Source organism: Euphorbia lathyris, chromosome 8 (assembly GCF_963576675.1).
Source record: "Euphorbia lathyris chromosome 8, ddEupLath1.1, whole genome shotgun sequence".
Taxonomy (NCBI): domain Eukaryota; kingdom Viridiplantae; phylum Streptophyta; class Magnoliopsida; order Malpighiales; family Euphorbiaceae; genus Euphorbia; species Euphorbia lathyris.
In genome coordinates this window covers 43,519,305-43,538,372 of record NC_088917.1, presented here as the reverse complement: position 1 = coordinate 43,538,372, position 19,068 = coordinate 43,519,305, and the positions used below count along the sequence as shown (strand labels likewise).

General features: G+C 36.4%; 3 protein-coding genes across 6 annotated transcripts; 1 reads left to right on the top strand and 2 right to left on the bottom strand.

Annotated features, from left to right (window-relative positions):
• Window positions 1-2,481: 2,481 nt before the first annotated feature.
• Window positions 2,482-6,510, top strand: LOC136204196 (rhomboid-like protein 11, chloroplastic). Of its 2 annotated transcripts, none has more exons than XM_065995404.1 (7): window positions 2,482-2,628; window positions 4,314-4,438; window positions 5,079-5,164; window positions 5,305-5,345; window positions 5,449-5,615; window positions 5,704-5,766; window positions 6,172-6,510. In XM_065995404.1, the coding sequence occupies exons 2-7, from the start codon at window positions 4,316-4,318 to the stop codon at window positions 6,334-6,336; spliced, it is 645 nt and encodes a 214-aa protein (XP_065851476.1). In that variant the 5' UTR covers window positions 2,482-2,628; window positions 4,314-4,315; the 3' UTR covers window positions 6,337-6,510. The 2 variants fall into 2 exon arrangements, with proteins under 2 accessions (XP_065851476.1, XP_065851475.1); XM_065995403.1 differs by lacking the exon at window positions 2,482-2,628 and adding an exon at window positions 3,514-3,832.
• Window positions 6,511-6,558: 48 nt separating this feature from the next.
• Window positions 6,559-11,157, bottom strand: LOC136204195 (pentatricopeptide repeat-containing protein At5g25630). 3 transcript variants are annotated; one of them, XM_065995402.1, is made up of 4 exons: window positions 11,081-11,157; window positions 8,916-8,996; window positions 7,685-8,593; window positions 6,559-7,510 (listed from the first exon to the last, which is right to left on the bottom strand). In XM_065995402.1, exons 2-4 carry the CDS (start codon window positions 8,967-8,969, stop codon window positions 6,698-6,700), a joined length of 1,776 nt encoding a protein of 591 aa, XP_065851474.1. In that variant the 5' UTR covers window positions 8,970-8,996; window positions 11,081-11,157; the 3' UTR covers window positions 6,559-6,697. The 3 variants fall into 3 exon arrangements, with proteins under 3 accessions (XP_065851474.1, XP_065851473.1, XP_065851472.1); XM_065995401.1 differs by having other exon boundaries at window positions 8,916-9,004; window positions 11,081-11,118; XM_065995400.1 differs by lacking the exon at window positions 11,081-11,157 and adding an exon at window positions 10,942-11,005.
• A 718-nt stretch (window positions 11,158-11,875) lies between these two features.
• Window positions 11,876-17,626, bottom strand: LOC136202564 (beta-adaptin-like protein A). Its single transcript, XM_065993262.1, has 11 exons — window positions 17,431-17,626; window positions 16,793-17,309; window positions 16,404-16,528; window positions 15,627-15,825; window positions 14,725-14,953; window positions 14,439-14,605; window positions 14,059-14,268; window positions 13,667-13,777; window positions 13,368-13,544; window positions 12,448-12,870; window positions 11,876-12,367 (listed from the first exon to the last, which is right to left on the bottom strand). Exons 1-11 carry the CDS (start codon window positions 17,496-17,498, stop codon window positions 12,074-12,076), a joined length of 2,520 nt encoding a protein of 839 aa, XP_065849334.1. The 5' UTR covers window positions 17,499-17,626; the 3' UTR covers window positions 11,876-12,073.
• Between the last annotated feature and the right edge of the window lie 1,442 nt (window positions 17,627-19,068).

Below are 19,068 nucleotides of genomic sequence, written 5' to 3'. Positions count from 1 at the left end.
TTTGTCCCTTCTAAGCAGACCCAGACCCCTACTGACGTATCTGGCCCACATGGCGTATGCCATATATTCGAATATGTGGGTTTTGCCACATGGTTGTGCTTTGTGAAAACATGTTCTTTTATTTGTGGATTTTTACTATTTTGTCCCAATGATAATATTCAAATGTTATCAGTTTTGTTCATAAATTTTAGAATTTACTTTTCACCATATGTTTTAGTAAAATCATCTATATTTTTTCATTATAAAAATATAATACATTCAAAATAAAATTATTTCGTTATAAAAATATAGTGTATTTGTGATCCTGGTTATACACTAATTAGAGTATAAATCGTACTTCTGATAGGTAGAATTAAGGGCTAATTACTAATCTAGCCTATTTGAAGGGGGTCCATTAACATATTTGACCCACTTTGTTTCCATCTCACCAAATTAGACACTTTCATCCACTTTAGACAAGAATACCCTTATTTCAATTCACCTTCTTCGCCATCCCAAACCGATGAAAGCGGCATTACTGCCAAGTTTTGAGAGAGAAAAGACGATGGTTTATAGAGAGAGAAAGAAGAGATTATGTTTGTAGAGAGAGATTAGGATGGAAAGCTCAAAAAATGAGAAAGAAAAAAATGTAACAATTGAACTGCTGCAATGTCGCATCTACGACAACTGTTGTCGCATTTGTGATGAAATGCGACAAATTTCATCACAAATACGACAATAATGGAGAAAAATTGAGGAAAATAGAGGAAAATAAAGGAAATTAAAACAATACCGTTATAGATGAAGAAAAAGGCAAGGCCAGCGAGAAAATGTTATCCCCCAAAGGGTGTGACTTTAGCAATAAAGTGTAAGTAAATTATCGTCTCCACAGGGATAGAACAAGCAGAAGTCAAGGACATTTCAATAGAACAATCAGATTCTTAGAACAGAGAGTTGGTTGACTTAAAGTTGGATTTTGAATAATTAAAATTAAACATAATAAAAACATTAAATAAATCAAAGCTGATAATAAACATGCAAGATAAATTGATGGTGAATCAAGATAAAAGAGAACAGGCTGGAAGCACAACCAGACGACCAGTGAACAGGAAGATTCCCCCTATTGAGCAATATCATGCACATTGGTCCAAGGTAACTTTCACTAATCTCACTAAGGTCAGGTCTCCCATGTTCCAGAGATTCTACTAAGAGCATGCAAACTAGTATAAAACGTGGGCTCACAAGAACTCTTATACATTACGAACAAGAAAGCATTTTAACCATGAGGCTAAAAACCCTTGGCATATCAATTGATCGTGTCTCCATCCTCAACTAATATGTGTTAGATTGTATTTTCTGTTATCTAACCCGAGTCTCCTCTGCGGTCATGCAACTAAAGGATAGGCTAGCTAGACCTATCATGAATTGAGCACCCAATCTAACAATCATCTAAAGATATTCTTGCACATAATAGGGAAGAAAAACCACTTACATCCACCAGCCTAAGGCTGGCTTCAGCCTATAGAGTGACTAATCACTCTTTGTCACCATGCAATACAAGAAAAATAAAATAAATAAAGCTTAGGTTTGGTCTCCATGAGACCTTCCCTCTTTATTGAATTTCCATAACTTCAAAACTAACTTAATGATAATGTGTTCTTACAACAGCCCAAAGTGGGTTTAAATACATAAGAAAAATAATAAAATACTAAAACAAAGATAAAACTATAGAAAACAGCAGCTGAGAACAGTCTGGCACAAAAGACAAACAGCCTGGCACAAAAGACAAACAGTCTGCACAAACAGACAAAACAACTGCTGCATAGAACAATCTGCAGCATAAGACAAAAAGACATAGATTGCTAGTTCCAACTACAAGCTTTATTTCTCTAGGCAAGATAAAAACATAGAAAAGATAATTTGATAGTTCCAATGACAACTCTTTTAAAATGATTGTCTTTATTTTGACTTCATCTCCCACTCTTATCTTCTGTTTGACTGTTCTTTCTCCAAACAGAGAGCAAATAGACAGCAAGCAGAACCATCTGACTATTCTTTCTCTAAACAGAGAGCAAGTAGACAACAAGCAGCACCATCTGACCGTTCTTTCCCTAAATAGTGAGCAGGCACGGGTAAAACAGAACAATCTGACTCTTCTTTCCCTAAATAAAGAGCAGGCACAGGTAAAACCGAACAACCTGCATCATTAAGGCAAATTATGAGATTTAAGGTGAATAGAAGTCATAATTGAGCTTCGAGACATATATAAACACCCTAAATAAATACGTATAATTTACACTTATCAGAAAAGTAGGTGTATATGCTAAAAACATACCATTTCTACGGGAAACTGAACAGAATACTTCACTAATCTCAAAAATTGCAAACGATTTGTATCAGAAATTAAACCGAAGAAGACTTGCAACTAAGAATCTAAACTAAAAATACATAGTATTAATTACTGCAATATGCAAACAAACACTTGCAACTAAGAATCCCACATAAATTAAATCTTTCCCTTCTTTCTCTCTACTGGACGTATCAATGAATTAGCAGCTTTACTTCTCCCGGGCTGCTACTACACTATCTAATCACGTCCGACGCCGGAGATCAACCCTCTCTTTCTCCGTACCTGCTGTCTCGCATCAGGTACTCAATTCCTTTACTGATTTCTTCATATGCTTTTATCGTTTTTATCTCATCTTCACCCTTAGATCACACCTATACACATTCCGATTCATTATTACTCTACTTAGACACTGAAAGATAGTTTAAATTTTCATCCAATTGCATTGATTTTCTGTCAGTTGGATCACTTTTCACTTAGGGGGTATATTTGTTCAAAATGGATGAAAGTGTCTAATTTGGTGAGATGAAAACAAAGTGGGTCAAATATGTTAATGGACCCCTTCAGTTGGGCTAGATTTGTAATTTGCCCTAGAATTAATTTTAATAATATAATTTAGGCCTAAACCATACGCAACCTCCTGAACTTGTTAATTTTGGTCATTTTGCCCCCTGAACTTACGAGACGACCTATTTGCCCCCTCAACTATTTAAAAGTGGTACTAGCAAACCCCCATTTTCATTATAACGGAAACAAAACGAAATTCCAACATTAGTACAAATGTTCATGGAAGTATTGGAACCAACCTACATATATGTAACATTATTTGCAGTTTGTTTTAGTAATGCACAACCCTATATGTAATTTTTACAAGAGAACTTGTGTGCTGCCTATACTAACCTCATTTGTAACTTGTTTTAGTAGTGCACAACCATTTTTATTATGACCTTGGTGCTTGCAATGAGAGCAAGTAATAATTGTTTCCATTATAATGAAAACCGGGGTTGCTAATACTACTTTTAAATACTTGAAGGGACAAATGAGTCGTCTTGTAAATTTAAGGAGCAAAATGACTAAAAGTGACAAGTTCAAGGGACTGCATATAGTTTAAGCCTATAATTTAATTATAATTTTCTAAGATTTTGATGTAAATAAAAAAAAAAAAATCCGGTTCTTTGTGAACCCCAGAAGCCCAAACTCAACCTTATAAAGATTGCAGAATTTCAGCAAAAAGAAAAGCAGGAAGTTGCTTGTTAGAATTCTATTTCTGGGAATTATAGGTTATCCCTTGCAGCAGCAAATATACATATATGGGGCAGTTTCAAGTGCATCTACTTTCAACTCTCAAACCTTCTTTTCCATCCACTTACATGAACATGAACATGCCTTCTTCTCCTCTTCTTCCCGCTTATTCAACAAAGCTCACTTCCCCTATCCACTCTACCTCTTTGCTTTCTCCTCTCCCTGTTCTTCGATGTCGCTTTTTGTGTCAGATGAGTGGCTCAGGTAATTTCTCCTTTTCCTCTCATAATTCTACTTGCTTTTCTGAAACCAAAATTGAGATTTTTACTTTTTCAATTGGGAATTTTCACAAACACTTGGTGTCAGCATTCTTGCCATTGCTTCATTTCAGACCACTTTTCTTCCTTCTAAGAATCTACCCTAATTTGACCATATAAAACTGAAGCACTGTAATTGTTATGAAGAGCGAGCTTCTTTTGGATTTGAAAAATTACTCATAATGCGTGTTGAATGTGGTCAAACTTGTAAGATAAGACCCATTTATGGAAGTTAGCATATCAAATCTGATAAAACTTCTTCTTTAGCGATGAGTCTTGAAATAGCTGATACTTATCATATAGGCTCATTTATTTATTTATTAAAAAAGAAGTCCTTTCCCCATAATTTTGCCTCTTGAAATTTTTGGGTATGAATTTGGAAAATGTCGTGGCCTGAGAAAAGTGATAGTTTGTTGTATCTAAACCAGATATGATACGGCAACTCGAACTTGATAAGCCAGGAAATAGAAGGAAGCCTGAGAAGCGTGCAAATGGTATCTTCTGGATTATACTTCTCAATCTCGGAATATTCGTTGCAGATCACTTTTTTCAGGTCATATCCTCCTATCTTGCTTTCCTGTTCTTGAATATTTCTGTGTAAATTGATGTTTTCCAGGTTTTGCATCTGATTAAACTTGTCTAGAAACGGAAGCTGTTCAAACTATCAATTACTCCCTCCGGTTTCAAATAAGTGTCGTTTTAGAGTTTTTCACACAAATTAAGAAACACAATTAATATGCACTTAAATTAATAAATTTGCATGGATTAACTAAATAGAAATTCTCTCTCATATAATGGTTGGAGAAAAAACTTTAAAAACTTAAAAAACACATAAATGACAAAAGTTAAATGCTTAGATCAAAAAACTATACTAAATTTTATTGAAAAGTGAAAACGACACTTAAAAAAGAACAAAAATAATTATCTAAAACGACACTTATTTAAAACCGGAGGGAGTACTAGTTATATGTATCATATCTGCATTTTCATGTTTCTCATTAAGAAACAGGATAAGTCTTGGAATATGTTTTGAGGCTAATTTTTGGCCGTATGGAAAACTTTATTTATGAGCATGGGTTTTGAAATATACTTTTGCTTATCTTGTTGACACAGCTAAGGTCTTTTTTAAGGGTGATTGCCATGGTTAACTAGAGAAAGCTGATATTAGTTCTTTTGTTTTTTGTTTTGCAAAGCTCCGTGGAATCAAATCTTTGTACTTGTATCATAATTGGCCTACTTGGTATCAGTTTGTCACAGCAACATTCTGCCATGCCAGCTGGTAAGTGTTCATGTTTGTTAAGGATGTGTAGATGTCAAATTGATCTTTCTTCTTCCCAAAGATTGTGCAGAAAAGCTTATTCTGCAAGTATGAATTTAGTCACTCATCATTTCCTCTATCCTGGCTTGTAATTTCTTCAGGGAGCATCTTTCAAGCAACCTTTTCTTCTTGTACATCTTTGGTAAGATTTATTATTCTTTTTTAACTAGAGGTCGCCTTTTAACAAGAAGGCTGCTCTTTCTATAAGATAACTGAACACTAATCGCTCTTTTCTTCATCAACAGGAAAACTCGTTGAAGAAGAGGAAGGGAATTTTGCATTGTGGCTTTGCTATATTGTTACAGGTGTTGGAGCCAACCTTGTTTCATGGTTAGTTTTACCAAGAAATGCTGTTTCCGTGGGAGCTTCTGGTGCTGTTTTCGGATTATTTGCAATTAGTGTCCTTGTAAAGGTATCTAAACAATAGTTTTGAAGTCTAGAGATATTTCTATGACTTTAATTAGCCTAAACTTTTTTAATCTCTTTTTTCTTACTTATAGTTAACCTGGGATTGGAGAAAGATCCTCGAAGTGCTTATATTGGGCCAATTTGTTATAGAAAGAGTGAGTAGTTCCTTCCTACTCTCTTCTAAATCAGAATTTTTATATGAATTTCATGGATGAGAAGGTATATTCTGAAAACTGTTCTTCTCATAGATGATGGAAGCGAGGGAATAACATAAATGTTAACTTTTTTGCAACTACTGATAGCTTGTTCTTTTGTAAGACTTGAAAATAGTTTGGAATGCTGGTTTAGGTTCCTGAAATAAAGCATTTAGATAAATAACAGTATCATATGACTTCCATCCTAGAGAATATTCTATGCATTCTTATGCTTAATTTGTTTGTATATTATATGGGTTTTTATGTAACATCTTTTTCTGGAGTTTAACCAACCTTTGGTACTTCTGTGACTTTACATCCGGAACAATGTGAAACTTTTCTATGCATTCATTTGGGGTTCCACAGGTAATGGAGGCAGCCCAAGCATCAGCAGCCTTGTCGGGCAGTTATCGTGGAGGCTATGCTATGCAGAGTGTCAATCATATAGCACATCTATCCGGGGCTCTTGTTGGTGTGGTTCTGGTATGGCTTGTGAGCAGAATCCCTTCTCCCCCGGTCGACAAAACATAGACTTTGGAAGGCAAATCAGGCAAAACTTTATAAGCATCTTCCAGTATAATTGTACCTTATAAGTGTACATAATTTCTCATTTGAGATAATTTATAGGTGTTCGAGATCTCTGTGTTATAACATTAACTTGTTATGAATGAGTTGCTAGTTATAGCTATTCATGTTTCATTTTCCTTTCGTCGGAGTAATAATACTGAATTGAATGCAATTATCATTTGCTCATTGACTAGAAAATAGAAAGGGAACATTTTGGATAGATCAATACCTTCTTTACTATATACAGAATATTTGATGACAAATCTCTTTTGGGTGTTGAATGTGGACATAAATTTAAAAAAAAAAAAAAAATCTTGTTATACTTTCAGTTCAAGAACACTGCTTTTGTACATGATTTTGCAAGCTGACTGTAGATACTATGTTGCCCTTGAGACTGCTGATGGCAAATAATGGGTAACCTTGCCCCATATTTACAAGGATGAGAGAGGCACATGGATTTTGGAGCAGAAGATCCTTTGGGTTCACTTATAACTGTATTTGGTATCTGTAAGATATTGGAATATGGTAAACTTATGCTTTGTTTTTGATAGAGTTTCTCCAAGCTTTCCACTGGTATTTCTTCTCCATCTGTTTCTTTTATGGTGCCAATAATTTGGCTTGCTTCTTTTGTCAAACCGATTGCACGCCATCCTTCAGCAATTAGCAGCACAGTGGATCTTGCAGGCTCAACTTTGAACTCACTCATAATCTGGAGAACGTCTTCTGCTCTCCATGGCTGCTTTGCTTCACTGAAACCCCAAATTAATGTTTCAAAAGTCTTCAAATTTGGTGTAATTCCATATTCACACATCTTTCCAAAAACTCGAATAGCACATTCCATTCTGCCAGCACTGCACCATCCGCTGATGACGGTTGTACAAATCACAACATTTGGGTGGAATCCTGATTTTATCATGGTTGTCAAGAGTTCTTCAGCTTTTTCTGGTTCTTGTGCACGTACATAGCCTTTGGCAAGGATGCTATATGCATGTGCATCAGGTTCGATGCCAGCATTCGCCATGTCATCAAATATTTCTCGGCACTTGTCCATGTATCCTGCTGTGCTCCATGCATTCATGATGGTACTAAATGTTATAACATCTGGTTTCACATTGAATTCTTCCATCAGCTTGAGAACCTGAAAAATTGGTTGTATTTATGTTAACATTGCATCATTTGTTTCTCAAAAACGACAAATTCGCTGAGCAAAGTTCAAGATTGATAGGGAAGATTTCCAGAATATTTTTTATTATCACCAACAGTTGCAAACAAAAATAAGATACCAAAAGAAAATTAAAGTATCAAAACTCACCTCATCGACACCATCTCTGTCCATAATGTCTGCAAAGCCTTTAATCAGAGAGTTAAGAACAACAAGATTTGGATGCACCCCAAGTTCCTTCATCCTATACACAAACCTCATTGCCTCCTTAATGCTTCCTTCTTTACAATATCCACTTATAATGATGCCACAAGTTCGTTCATTAGGCTGCACACCATTTTTCTGCATTTCCGAGATCATGGCTTCTGCCGAATTTGTCTCTCCTTTCTGAACATAAGCTGTTGCTATGGTGTTGTGAGTAACCACATCAGGTTGCATCCTAGAAGCTATCATCTTATGCACAACGTTCCATGCCTCTGCAATATTCTTCTTGTTACACCAGGCTCTCACAAGAACATTATAAGTCCTGAGATTAGGTCTCACACCACTTCGGGACATTTGGTCTAACAGTTTCACAGATTCTTCAGGTTTACCTGCAATGCCGTACCCTTTTATTAAAGTATTATAAGTGCTAGCGGTAGGATTCATTCCGCTTCCCTTCATCTTCTGAAAAGTTTCCATGGCTTCGTTCATGTTTCCAGATTCAGAGAAAGCATTTATAACAGCATTGAAGAATATTGAATCAGGCTTCAATCCATTTTCTTCCACCTGTGAGATGATTGAATGTACAGAATTGAAATGCTTCTGCATGGTCAATGCAGCCAAGAGAGTTGTGTATGTTATCAGAGATGGTTTGTGCCCTCCCTCAATCAAACTATCAAATGTGGATTCTGCTTCCTGGGGTTTTCCTTTCTCTATCAGAATATTCATTAGTTTTGTCCTCGATCGCACTGTTCTGCAACTATATGTGGACATGCAGTACTTGCAACTGCCTGCATCTTCAAACTCCACAGCTTTTGAAGTCCGAGGAAATTGACTCTCATGCCTTGGACTATTCTCCTGAGAAAGTAAGATGTTCAAGTATCATTTTTGCACCCACCATTACAAGGACTACAAGCTATATCTATATATATCTTACTAACAGCTACTGATCAGAAGAACATATAGAAAACATCATTAAATATTTTGAATTTCCTCATCTAGTCTTTCTGGAGAGGAAAACATATAGCGCGGCAATCTATAAGATGTGACAATCACATAAAACCAAAAGTATGCCCTTACATTCCCAAAAACAGAAAAATTTGCAAAACATAAAGCCAAAGGCAGAGAACTGTTTAAATGGTGAGAAAGAACTGTATCTCTGCATAATAGTTGTTCTTACTTCTTGCTTATTGAAGGTTCCAGACAAAGCCTTGTCCTCTCTGAATTCTCCCATATGGTCAGTCAACACACGCTTATCAACCTGAAATTCTGAATTAAATGTTAGGACTTGTAATGAAACTTTCAGGGGAAGTCCCAGAAAAAACAGCAAAGCATCACTAATGGGTCTAGTGACAAATAGTTCTAACATGCATCTATAAACTAGGAGAAGATGAATTAATCTAAACTTGATTAGCTCAAACATTAGCAGAATAAGTGGCCCTGCCACAAAAAAGTATCAATTCTTGAAAAGAAAAAAGGTTTCAATGTCCAGGAGACAAAGAAAAAACTGAAAGTGAACCAGGGGGGCCAAATTCATAAGATTAACCATCAAAACCAAATGGGGGTAATGGATTCCACCAAGACCAAGTATGCACAAATCCAGAGGTTTCTCCCATAAATTTTTATATAGAGAATCAACTGTTGGATGAGGTTAGCTTGTAACGAGCTGAACAAAATCCAACCTAGGTAGGGTCGATATTAGCTCATTAATATCTGAGATAGAATAGAATAGAATAAGTTCTATAGGAGACAAAAATAAAAACCTTATATCATACTCATGAGTTTAAAAGATAAAAAAAAAATAATAATCACGGTCCGAGATTTAGTGGCCGGAGAAAATAAACTCACAGGTTGTATATAGTCTTGTTGCAAGCGTAATTGCGTAAGGTGTGGATGACAAAGAAGTCATTAACGGGGTGTTTGGTATTCTATTGGGATAAGGATAAATGGTTGGGATAAGGATAAAAATATGATAGTCGAGAATTGTTATTCAATGTTTGGTACGTGGGATAGGGATAGGGATAAAATAATACATTTTACTATTTTAACCTTATTTAAACTGCGTAACATTAATTTGAAGGATAAGATACTTTTCCATCCTATTAAAATCGCATGAGTTTATCCCACCTCCTTATACCACCCCCTCCTTGGTATAGGATTTGAGGGATAAGAGGCTAATCCATCATCTGTCTCACTCTTCTATCTCCAAATAAACACGGGATAACTTATCTCAGTGTTTTTTATCCCTATCCCATCTCTTATATCCCTTCTAACAAACACCCGTAAGTGTTTTTATTGAACGAGCCTTATGAGTTGCCACTAGTTGATAGTTAGAGTTAGAATCAATGATTAAATTACTATATTTTTTCATGATCATTAATTATTATTTTTTTCTTCAAAAGAAAATAAATTAATGGAAGATGAGGCCTGTAACGGAGCAAAGGTGGCAGCAGGTGGGGGAAGGCAGTAGTTAGTTACGGGTTTGCTGTGTAAGGGGCAGTAGGGGAAAGGAGGTAGATTAGTAAGTAGGGGTGATCAGGAAATTGAGAGAGTATTTATTTTTAGTAATCTTGGAGCAAAGCTTTGTATAAAATTGGGTTTTAGGGTTTACAGATTTTCTCTCCAAATTGGTGTGTGCGTTTGTTTTTGTGGTTGAAGTTTCGGATGGTTAAGGCGGAGGGAGGGATCTATGGATACACGAGTCCAAGCTAGAGGAGAAAATAGATGCGCTACAACAAAGGATGAAGGAGCAAAGCAGAGAAAAGAAGGAAGCAAATCTATATGTTTGCAAGGTGAAGCTTTCCCCACTTTCAATGGAGATAATCCTCGTGGGTGGTCTATGATTCCCGAAATAACAGATGTGTTTCCTATGCGGGCTCAAGGATGAAATCAGAAATTGGGTGAGGATTTTCGACCGTGAGACAGTGCACAGGTAACAATAACTCTTGCTCGCCATTGTGAAGTTTGGTTGAACAGCAAAAACGACGGAGCTGAGGGAGGTTGGAGAAGATGAAGAGAAGAGTTCTATATAATATAATATAATTCAGATAGACTATTTAGGATAGTATTTATATATAGTTTGCAGAATCTCTCTTCTTCATTTTCTATCAATTGACTGGAAAATGGTTTCTTCAAATCTCAGTAGCAATTTTGAAAACATGGCAGAATTTAAAATAAAAAAGACTTGAAAGGGATTGAATTCATACCATTATATGAAAGAGAAATGAGCATGCTTGTTTTGTTGTCCAGAAAAATAAATTAGTTAATTTGTTTCCAAAGAAATACAGAAGAAATACGCAGTTAAAATGATGAGAAAATCAAGAGTTGGAGAAGGAAGCGATGTACCTGGAGAGGAGACTGGGAGGAAGAAGACGGGAGTGCATGGATCCTACTAAATAAAATAAAATATATTATCCAAATAAAAAGGAGATAAGAGAGCTCAAAAATTGAGGTGCTCAAATGCTTCTCTATTTTTTATGTGATTCCCACTTTATCCTTGTTTTTGTTTTGTCTCAATGCAGCGTTGTTCTAAACTTGCAAAAAAAAAAAAAAAAAAAAAAACTTAATTAACCCTTAAACATTCAAAGCGTACTATGGCTTTCTCAATTTGTATAAAATGTTTAGTTAAGTAAAATATAATCAATTGGTCATTCGATTATAAAAAAGTAAATTAATTGCGAGGATGTATTGCACGAGTCTTAAAAAAAAAAACGACAACAAATTTTATAATTGGGCAAGTAATATCTTCTTTTTTAATCTATTTTAATACACCTTCCGTATTTAAGTTACTTTTTTACAATCGAGTGATCAACTGATTACATTTTACGCGAATTCAAAAGACTAACTTAACATTTTATACAAATTGAGGAGACTATCAAGACACTTTGAAAGTTCAGAACGTCAATCAAACTTTTTGAATATGATATATTAAGCCTAAAAGCAACCAACCAGATACTGAAATCTGTCAATTTTTAACGGATTTAATTAATCCTATGAATGATCAGTTTGATGTTGAAATTTGTTGGAGTCCGGGATCTGAATATTCAGAATGAATCATAGTAATATTCATTTTCCACCTATTTGATTTTACTTTTATCAAATTATAGAACTTTAATTAAGCATGAAAGAAGGGGATTGGGCTGGTAATAAACAACAATAACTCAACTAAAACAAAGTTGAAAAAAAAAATCCCTCATTTTCAATCTCATTATACACTCTACACATCTTTTTTTTCTTTTTTCTTTTAACTTTTATTGTTGGTAACTGCAGCGCCTGGAAAACAACAAAAGTAGCTATGTGTGCCTGAAATTTTGAGTATGGGAAGAAGTATATCGATATTCAAGAAGTACCAAACTTGGATAAGGCTGATATAAACAATTGTGAGAATTCTCCGGATGTAGCCTGATCGTCTGCTTTGATTGTCATCTGTGCTTTAGCTGAAGATGTGTTGATTTTACACTCTACAAGATATGTATATGACGATTCTTCTGCTTTCTGAGCAAAGAAGAAAAACTTCAAGTTTGGTGATTGACCACCTGATGCTATGCATTGAATCGAATGACCTTGCATGTGTCTGAGAAGGACTTGAGGTGTCGTCAAAGCTGCAACTCCTTGTGGACTTATACAACTCTCCTGCAAAAACCATATAACAACTTCCCTCAATATATACATACACACATTAGATAGCTTATTCTTAAGGGAACCCAATAGACCTGTGATATAGATATCGGTAGTTGCCGCCATTTTTGCTGAAAAGTGGCAGGATCTAAAACAGCTCTGGCATTAAGCTGCAGAGGTGCAGGTGCAGGTGCAGGTGCAGGAACTGCTGGTAGACCAAGACCTAGTAAATCATCAATGGCAAAGCTACCCGAAGGCGAGTGACCTGGTGCTGCAACGTTTGAAATCAACACAGATGGAGCATCCAATAGAGGAGCACTGTACGCAGAACCATTATTCGTCGCTCCTTTACTTTCTTCCTTCTCTGAAGTACTTAAGAGAAGATCCTTGTCATTTTCCTCAACCATGGTTACTGCCACAACATCATTTGCAGCCTCTGCTCCAATTGATAAATTCCCAAGCTCATCTGAAAATTCAAATGCTCCCCTGTGCTCTTTATCGGTGAACATGTAAGATGGCTGCAGAAATTTACAAAATTTGGTTAAATCAAACTATGTTTTCTGGGCGTTTTGTATACTCCAGACAAGCTGATTATAACAAGAACACAATTGTACAATTGTGAAACATCGAGAAGCTCCATTCCAGCCAAACATATATGGAAAATGGTGGAAAAAAATTTGAAGACTTGAAAAGGAAACAGCTATTGCAGATACTACTAAAGACACATCAAGAAAGAAAAGACACGAGATAAATTTCATGAACCTTAATTGATAACATCCAAGAACTTGATATACACTACCATATGATAACAGAGTTAATAGATTAATTAATTCACAGTTAATACACCACAACTACAAGACCCTTGGCAAGTATCAACTCAACCTCTCCCTAAACCCACTTCTCCCTCCCTCCCTCTCTCTCTCTCTACCCCTTTCTGATTCTAGGTTTCTTTCCCTTTTCATCGTAATATGAACTCATTTCAAAAGACTCATAAGAGGATCAGAAAATCAGTTACCTTCTGGTACACAACAGATAGGCTGTTAAATTCATCAAAAATGCGATCTTTGATTTCACTGCTCTGAGTATCAGCAAAGACAGAAACAGCTTGCTTTGGAGGATTTACAACACGCTCTGCAACTGACACATCATATTGCAATAGCCTGTAGTAGAACAAGGCTCTATCATGAACATCCTGCAACCAATTGAACGTTCAATTGTGCGTTCTTACACACACCATTTTATTACTCAAAGAAATCTGTCAAATTCAATTCAGAAGTACTTGTAGAAGATGTTAACATGAAAACTAAACCATACCTGGTGGAAATCAGAAAGACCTGCAGCTAGTGCAGCTCCCAATGCTTTCTGAGACTCAGGTGGTCTCTTGAAAAAACATTTCATTACTGCTGTGAGGAGATGTAAACGAACCTGGCATTGAGATAGGTTGTCACTCTTACAGTAAAGAATACGACTAAAAAAGGCATAAAAGCCAAAGCACAACTTGACCATCAGAAAAGTTAATATAAAATAAAAAATGCAGTAAAAGAACTAGGTTCTGCTTCTGCATAATAAATATTATATCAAGAGAAGAAGTCAAAGCAGCTATAGCAATAGCCAAAGATGTATGCACAGGTGGGGAGATGAAATCCTAATTAGCCAACATCATAAAATGACTAATAAAAATATTTACGAAAAAGGAAGTTCACTACCTCAGGGGAATTTTCTTCATCCCAATTTTCAGATAAACTCTCTAAAATATAAGGAGCATCATTCATATCCTGAGAATATTCCCCTAACATCCATATAAGAGCTGCTTTAGCCTTAGGTTCTTGAATATTTTTGCTGCTAATATTTCCAACAACGGCAATGCAGTCATGACTCCACTGGGGGTATTTCCTCAGCAAATCTTTAACAAGGACCTGCAATAAAGAACTAAAACCGTCAGTCTGATTAGTGGTTCACCAGTGAAAATTATCCCGTCATTTCTTTGCTCACTGGCTCGATGGTTTTGCAGGAACCAGAAAAGGATGGCGCTAGTGCTTACATGCTCAAGGATGATCATTTGAATGTACAAAGAAATTTAGCTTACCAAAGCTTCAGCAGTCACATAGTCCTTCTCCATCTCCAGAAACTGAAGCAGCCTATCAACAATAGCATTCACATCATATTGCTGCAGTGCTATTTTTCCAACAGCTCGAATTGATTCTCTTGCAATAGGAATATCAACATTTGCAGCATATTCACATAGTTCCGTCACTGAAATTGACTCATGCAGATAATTGATCAGCAGTATGAAAAGGTTAACAACACAGGTCTAATCATGTCTATTTTCCCTTAAAAGCCTTCAGATCAAGGCAGAAAAGCTGTTTACTTACCTATTTCATAGGTATTGCTCTCATTTGCAACTACAGTCAACATTTCAAGCTTCAACTTTTTGACATAAGATGGCTCATTGTACTGGCAATAGAAGTGTTTGTAGTCCGAGGAAAAAATGTACGGTGCACGCATCACCAAGAGATGCAGGTGGCTTAAAACTGCATAAGATTGCTCTGGACTTCCAGAACTGACAAGGGTAAGCAGAGGAGCTTTAATACGTTCATATACCTGACCAAAAAAATTGCATTCTTTGAAATACGGACCTCACAGATTATGGAAGCAATCTAAAAGTTGGTTCTTTCTACAATAATTCAAGGACAATATTCCCTACCCCTTAAATGGATATGCTTCCAATGAAAGATCAAATAGGATAAGAGGCTTCTTTGAGCCTCTCCCCTGATCTACGTACAATTGGTCCTACCCTCCAAGCAGTAGAAAAAATTCTTCAGCAGATAGTGCCTTGAAGAAAGAATAAATTAAGGACAGAAAATAGATACCCCGAGAGAGTATCCAACACTCAAAATAATTTCATGATTGAGGCAGACGGATATTATCCTACTGATGTACTTTAAGTTAGATTCTATATAAACAACTAGGACAAAAAAAAAAATCCATAACATAGTAACTCAAAATACAAACAGAATGAAAATTTTAATTTCTACAAGATTTTCTTGAAAAATATCATAATAGGAACTCCAATAAAGTAGATTGACATAAAACTAATCATTTTTAAATAAGTAGACATGCACATAAAGACCAAAAAAAAAAAAAAATCACATTCTCACAATGCCATGTTTTGAGAATATGTAAACACAAGAAGTTCTCTCTTCAAGAAAAGATATCATTCAGTTCCTGAGAATGGAAAGCATAATACATATAATATAAGGATTTTTAAGAGCACCTCTTGATGCACATCGGCCATGGACAAAGTCAACTGTAGAAACACTTTGGTGGTTGCAAGGACAACAGCACCATTTGCATGCTGAAGTCTATCTTCAAGAAGATTCATAATGTCAAATATCTCATTACTATCAGAAGGTACGTATTTAACAACCAATTCAAGCACAAGACATTGTGCCCATTCACTAAATTCCTTGATCCTGCAAATTGAAAAATATCAAAAAGCTCAACCTGTCATTCGGAAGGAAGAAACCCAAAATTTAACTAAAAAATAACTGTAGTTTACATAGCGTGAATAGAACAGTAGCTATCTTCAACATCAGGAAAATCTGCTGTCTGTTAAGTTACTATTGCTTAGTGTGGCATTAAAATATTTGAAATTGAATTCAAGTTTGAACTACTAGCATTCAACTCTCAGCATAATTCTTGTTATCTCTATGAACTACTTGGATACAGTAAGACACCTAACAGAAAACAACCAACTTATGCCCCTTGGACAATCATGCAGGTATTGCTTCATAGTAACATCACAGCAGTAAAGAGAGCTAGCATAATGACCATATAGTTATGCAAATTCAAGGTATGGGATCAAAGGTTAAACTATCTGTAATTACCAAAGAGCACTTCAACAGTCCAGGCATTAGCATTTTATTGTTCTTAAACAAAAATAGCAGGTCCAGAGTAACCAATTAGAGTGTCAAATTTCTTGTGTCAAAACTATATGGTTCCCAAAGTTAAGAAGCTACTTTAATGTTCATGCCTGCTGTGGCTTACATACCGATTCAAAAAGTTAAATATGACCATTTTGCTAAGTAAAGTTTCTTTCTCTCTGGCTGCTTCCTCAGAGGTGCTTGCTTCAGAGCTCCAGATTTCTTGCAGGGAAGATAAACAATTTGCAACAACCTAAAAAATAACAAAAATAGAATTTCCATTATCTAATATAGAGCCACGCTGGTGTTCAACAAAGAAATTATCTAAGGTTACTTTGCTTTTAACAAGGTTCAACTCTCCTTTCCCTCTAACCACATATGATAAAAGCAAAACCCACCTTGTGGAGAAATAGACAAGTATTGACAAACCAAGTAGCCATAGAATGCACCTGAACTAAATTACAAGGCAAACACAAACCAAAATCATAAAATGACAACAGAAAAAAGGTGACTTCACCTGAGTATCTGGGTCACGGAGCATCAAATGCTTCAGCATTGCTGGAAAATCTGCATCAATGCAAGTTGAAGCAGATATATGATATAACTTGAGAACTCCCATGACAGCCACTATTCTCACGTAATTATTATTATCTTTCAGCCCCGACCCTAACGGCCCTACTAAATACTCCACCAGATTCGCCACTCGCAAAGAAGACAAGCTCCTTAAAGCAAGCCCACGAATCATCGGATCCTCATCCTTGCAATCTCTTTGAAGAAAATTGATCGTCAATAAAGCAAGATCAGGGTTACCCTTGGCGTAATTTCCCACATACAAATAGCACATTTTCTTCAAAACTATGTCAGAGGTGGCCGAGCACATGACCATCTCACCGAATAGAGAAGACACATCGATGCCAATCGTCATGTATGAAATAACCTTCTTGAATAGCTCTCTCTTGGAATCATCAGCTCCAGGAGCTCGGCTTCCGGCGAGCTGCCGGAGCTGAGCCTTCAAATCCGACACTTCGCTTTTCCTGCAAATATATTAGCAAGTAAGTGACTTAAATCAGCATTTCAACTTAGTTGATTCGGTATTTAAAGCTTGAAAATCAAAATTAGGGTAGGGCTTAGAGTTGAAGAGAAGTTAATAAATACCCGGACGGTTGAGACGGCGACGGAGACCGTTGAGACTGAGCCGGAGGAGACATGACTGATCGCACCATCCACGAATTCGACCAATCGAAGCTGGTGAGATCTAACAGGTAGTTTACACGGGGAAGAGCATATCCAGTAAATTTGATGAAGACGATAAAACGATTAATACATTATTTGCCCTCAACTTCTCTAAAAGCCCGATTATGTCTTTAAACTTTCAAATTGTCCCCAAAGTCTCCTAATTTAAAATGTACTCTACTTATTTAAAATGTAATTAAACCACGATAAAACGTAAGGCTTTGATTGGATGAGAGGTTTTACAGGGTAATTAAAGGGAGGGTAGAGAAGGGTAGGGAAGGGGAAGGAAGGGGATATAGAGTATTACCCTTGCCCTTATTTGGGAGAAAGGGAAGTTTTCATCAAAACCCTTCCAACCCCACCAATTTGGTGGGTTAAAAATCTATTAAAAACTTATGATTTTGAACCCTTCAAAACCCTTCATTAACCCTTCAAAACCCTTACCCTCATATTTTTTAATCTTCCAAACAAAGGTTTCTACTAACCATTCCCTACCCTCCCTTTAATTACCCTTCAAAACCTCTCATCCAATCAAAGCCTAAATGGCACGAGTCGTGATGATGATGTCGCAAAAGTATATTATTGATCCATCACTTGTGCGAATGATGGGTTTAGCAATTGCAAAATGGGTATTTTTGTTTTCTTTAGTACATTTTTCTCTCATTAACTTGTTCAGAAATAACAACCTAATTGCTTTCTAAATTTTTAAATTATCCTAATAGTCTTCTCAACTTATTTAAAATATTATGATAGTCTCCTCAACTTATTTAAAATATAATTAATTAATTATTCAATTATAAAAAAGTAAACTATATATTATATTTTTTGGGTAGATGGAAGGCTTATCAGCCCAGAAAAAGGAAAAAAGAAAACAGAAGGAAAGATAACAGCAAGAAGCAAGTAAGAGTATGAGAATTAAATCAGGGAGGGTTCAGATTGAACCGTAACCATCCTTGAGACGACCCGGCCGCGCCGGTCTTCAGAGAGAATGTGCTGGAGGCCTGCAGGAGGCGCATCACACATGTGATGACTCAAGGCTAAAGTGCCTGCGAAATTTGCCAACCAGTCAGCTGCCTGATTTCCTTCCCGATAAGCATGGTGGAACTTTGTCTCCCAAGCTTTGTCCCGTAGTTTCCGACATTCACGAATCAGCCACCCCATAGGATTTTGAAAACTCGAGTCAGTTTGCATGAACATCAGAGCCGAAGCTAAGTCCATCTCCAAAATGACTCGCCTGTACCCGCTATCCCAAGCAATTTTTAATCCGAAATAAATTCCCCACAATTCTGCAAGCAGAGCCGTACAGACACCCAAATTCGCTGTGAAGCCTCCAATCCAATTTCCGTCATTGTCGCGGATCAGTCCCCCGACAGAGGCCAATCCCGGGTTACCTTTACTAGCCCCATCAGTGTTGACCTTCACCCAATCGACATCCGGAGGGATCCATCTGATCCAACGCTCCATTCTCATGCTAGTAGGATAACCTACAGGCAGATTTGCAGCTTTTAAAACTTCACTGGCACGGCCCATAATGAATTCTGCATTGAGGTTCCAAGCACT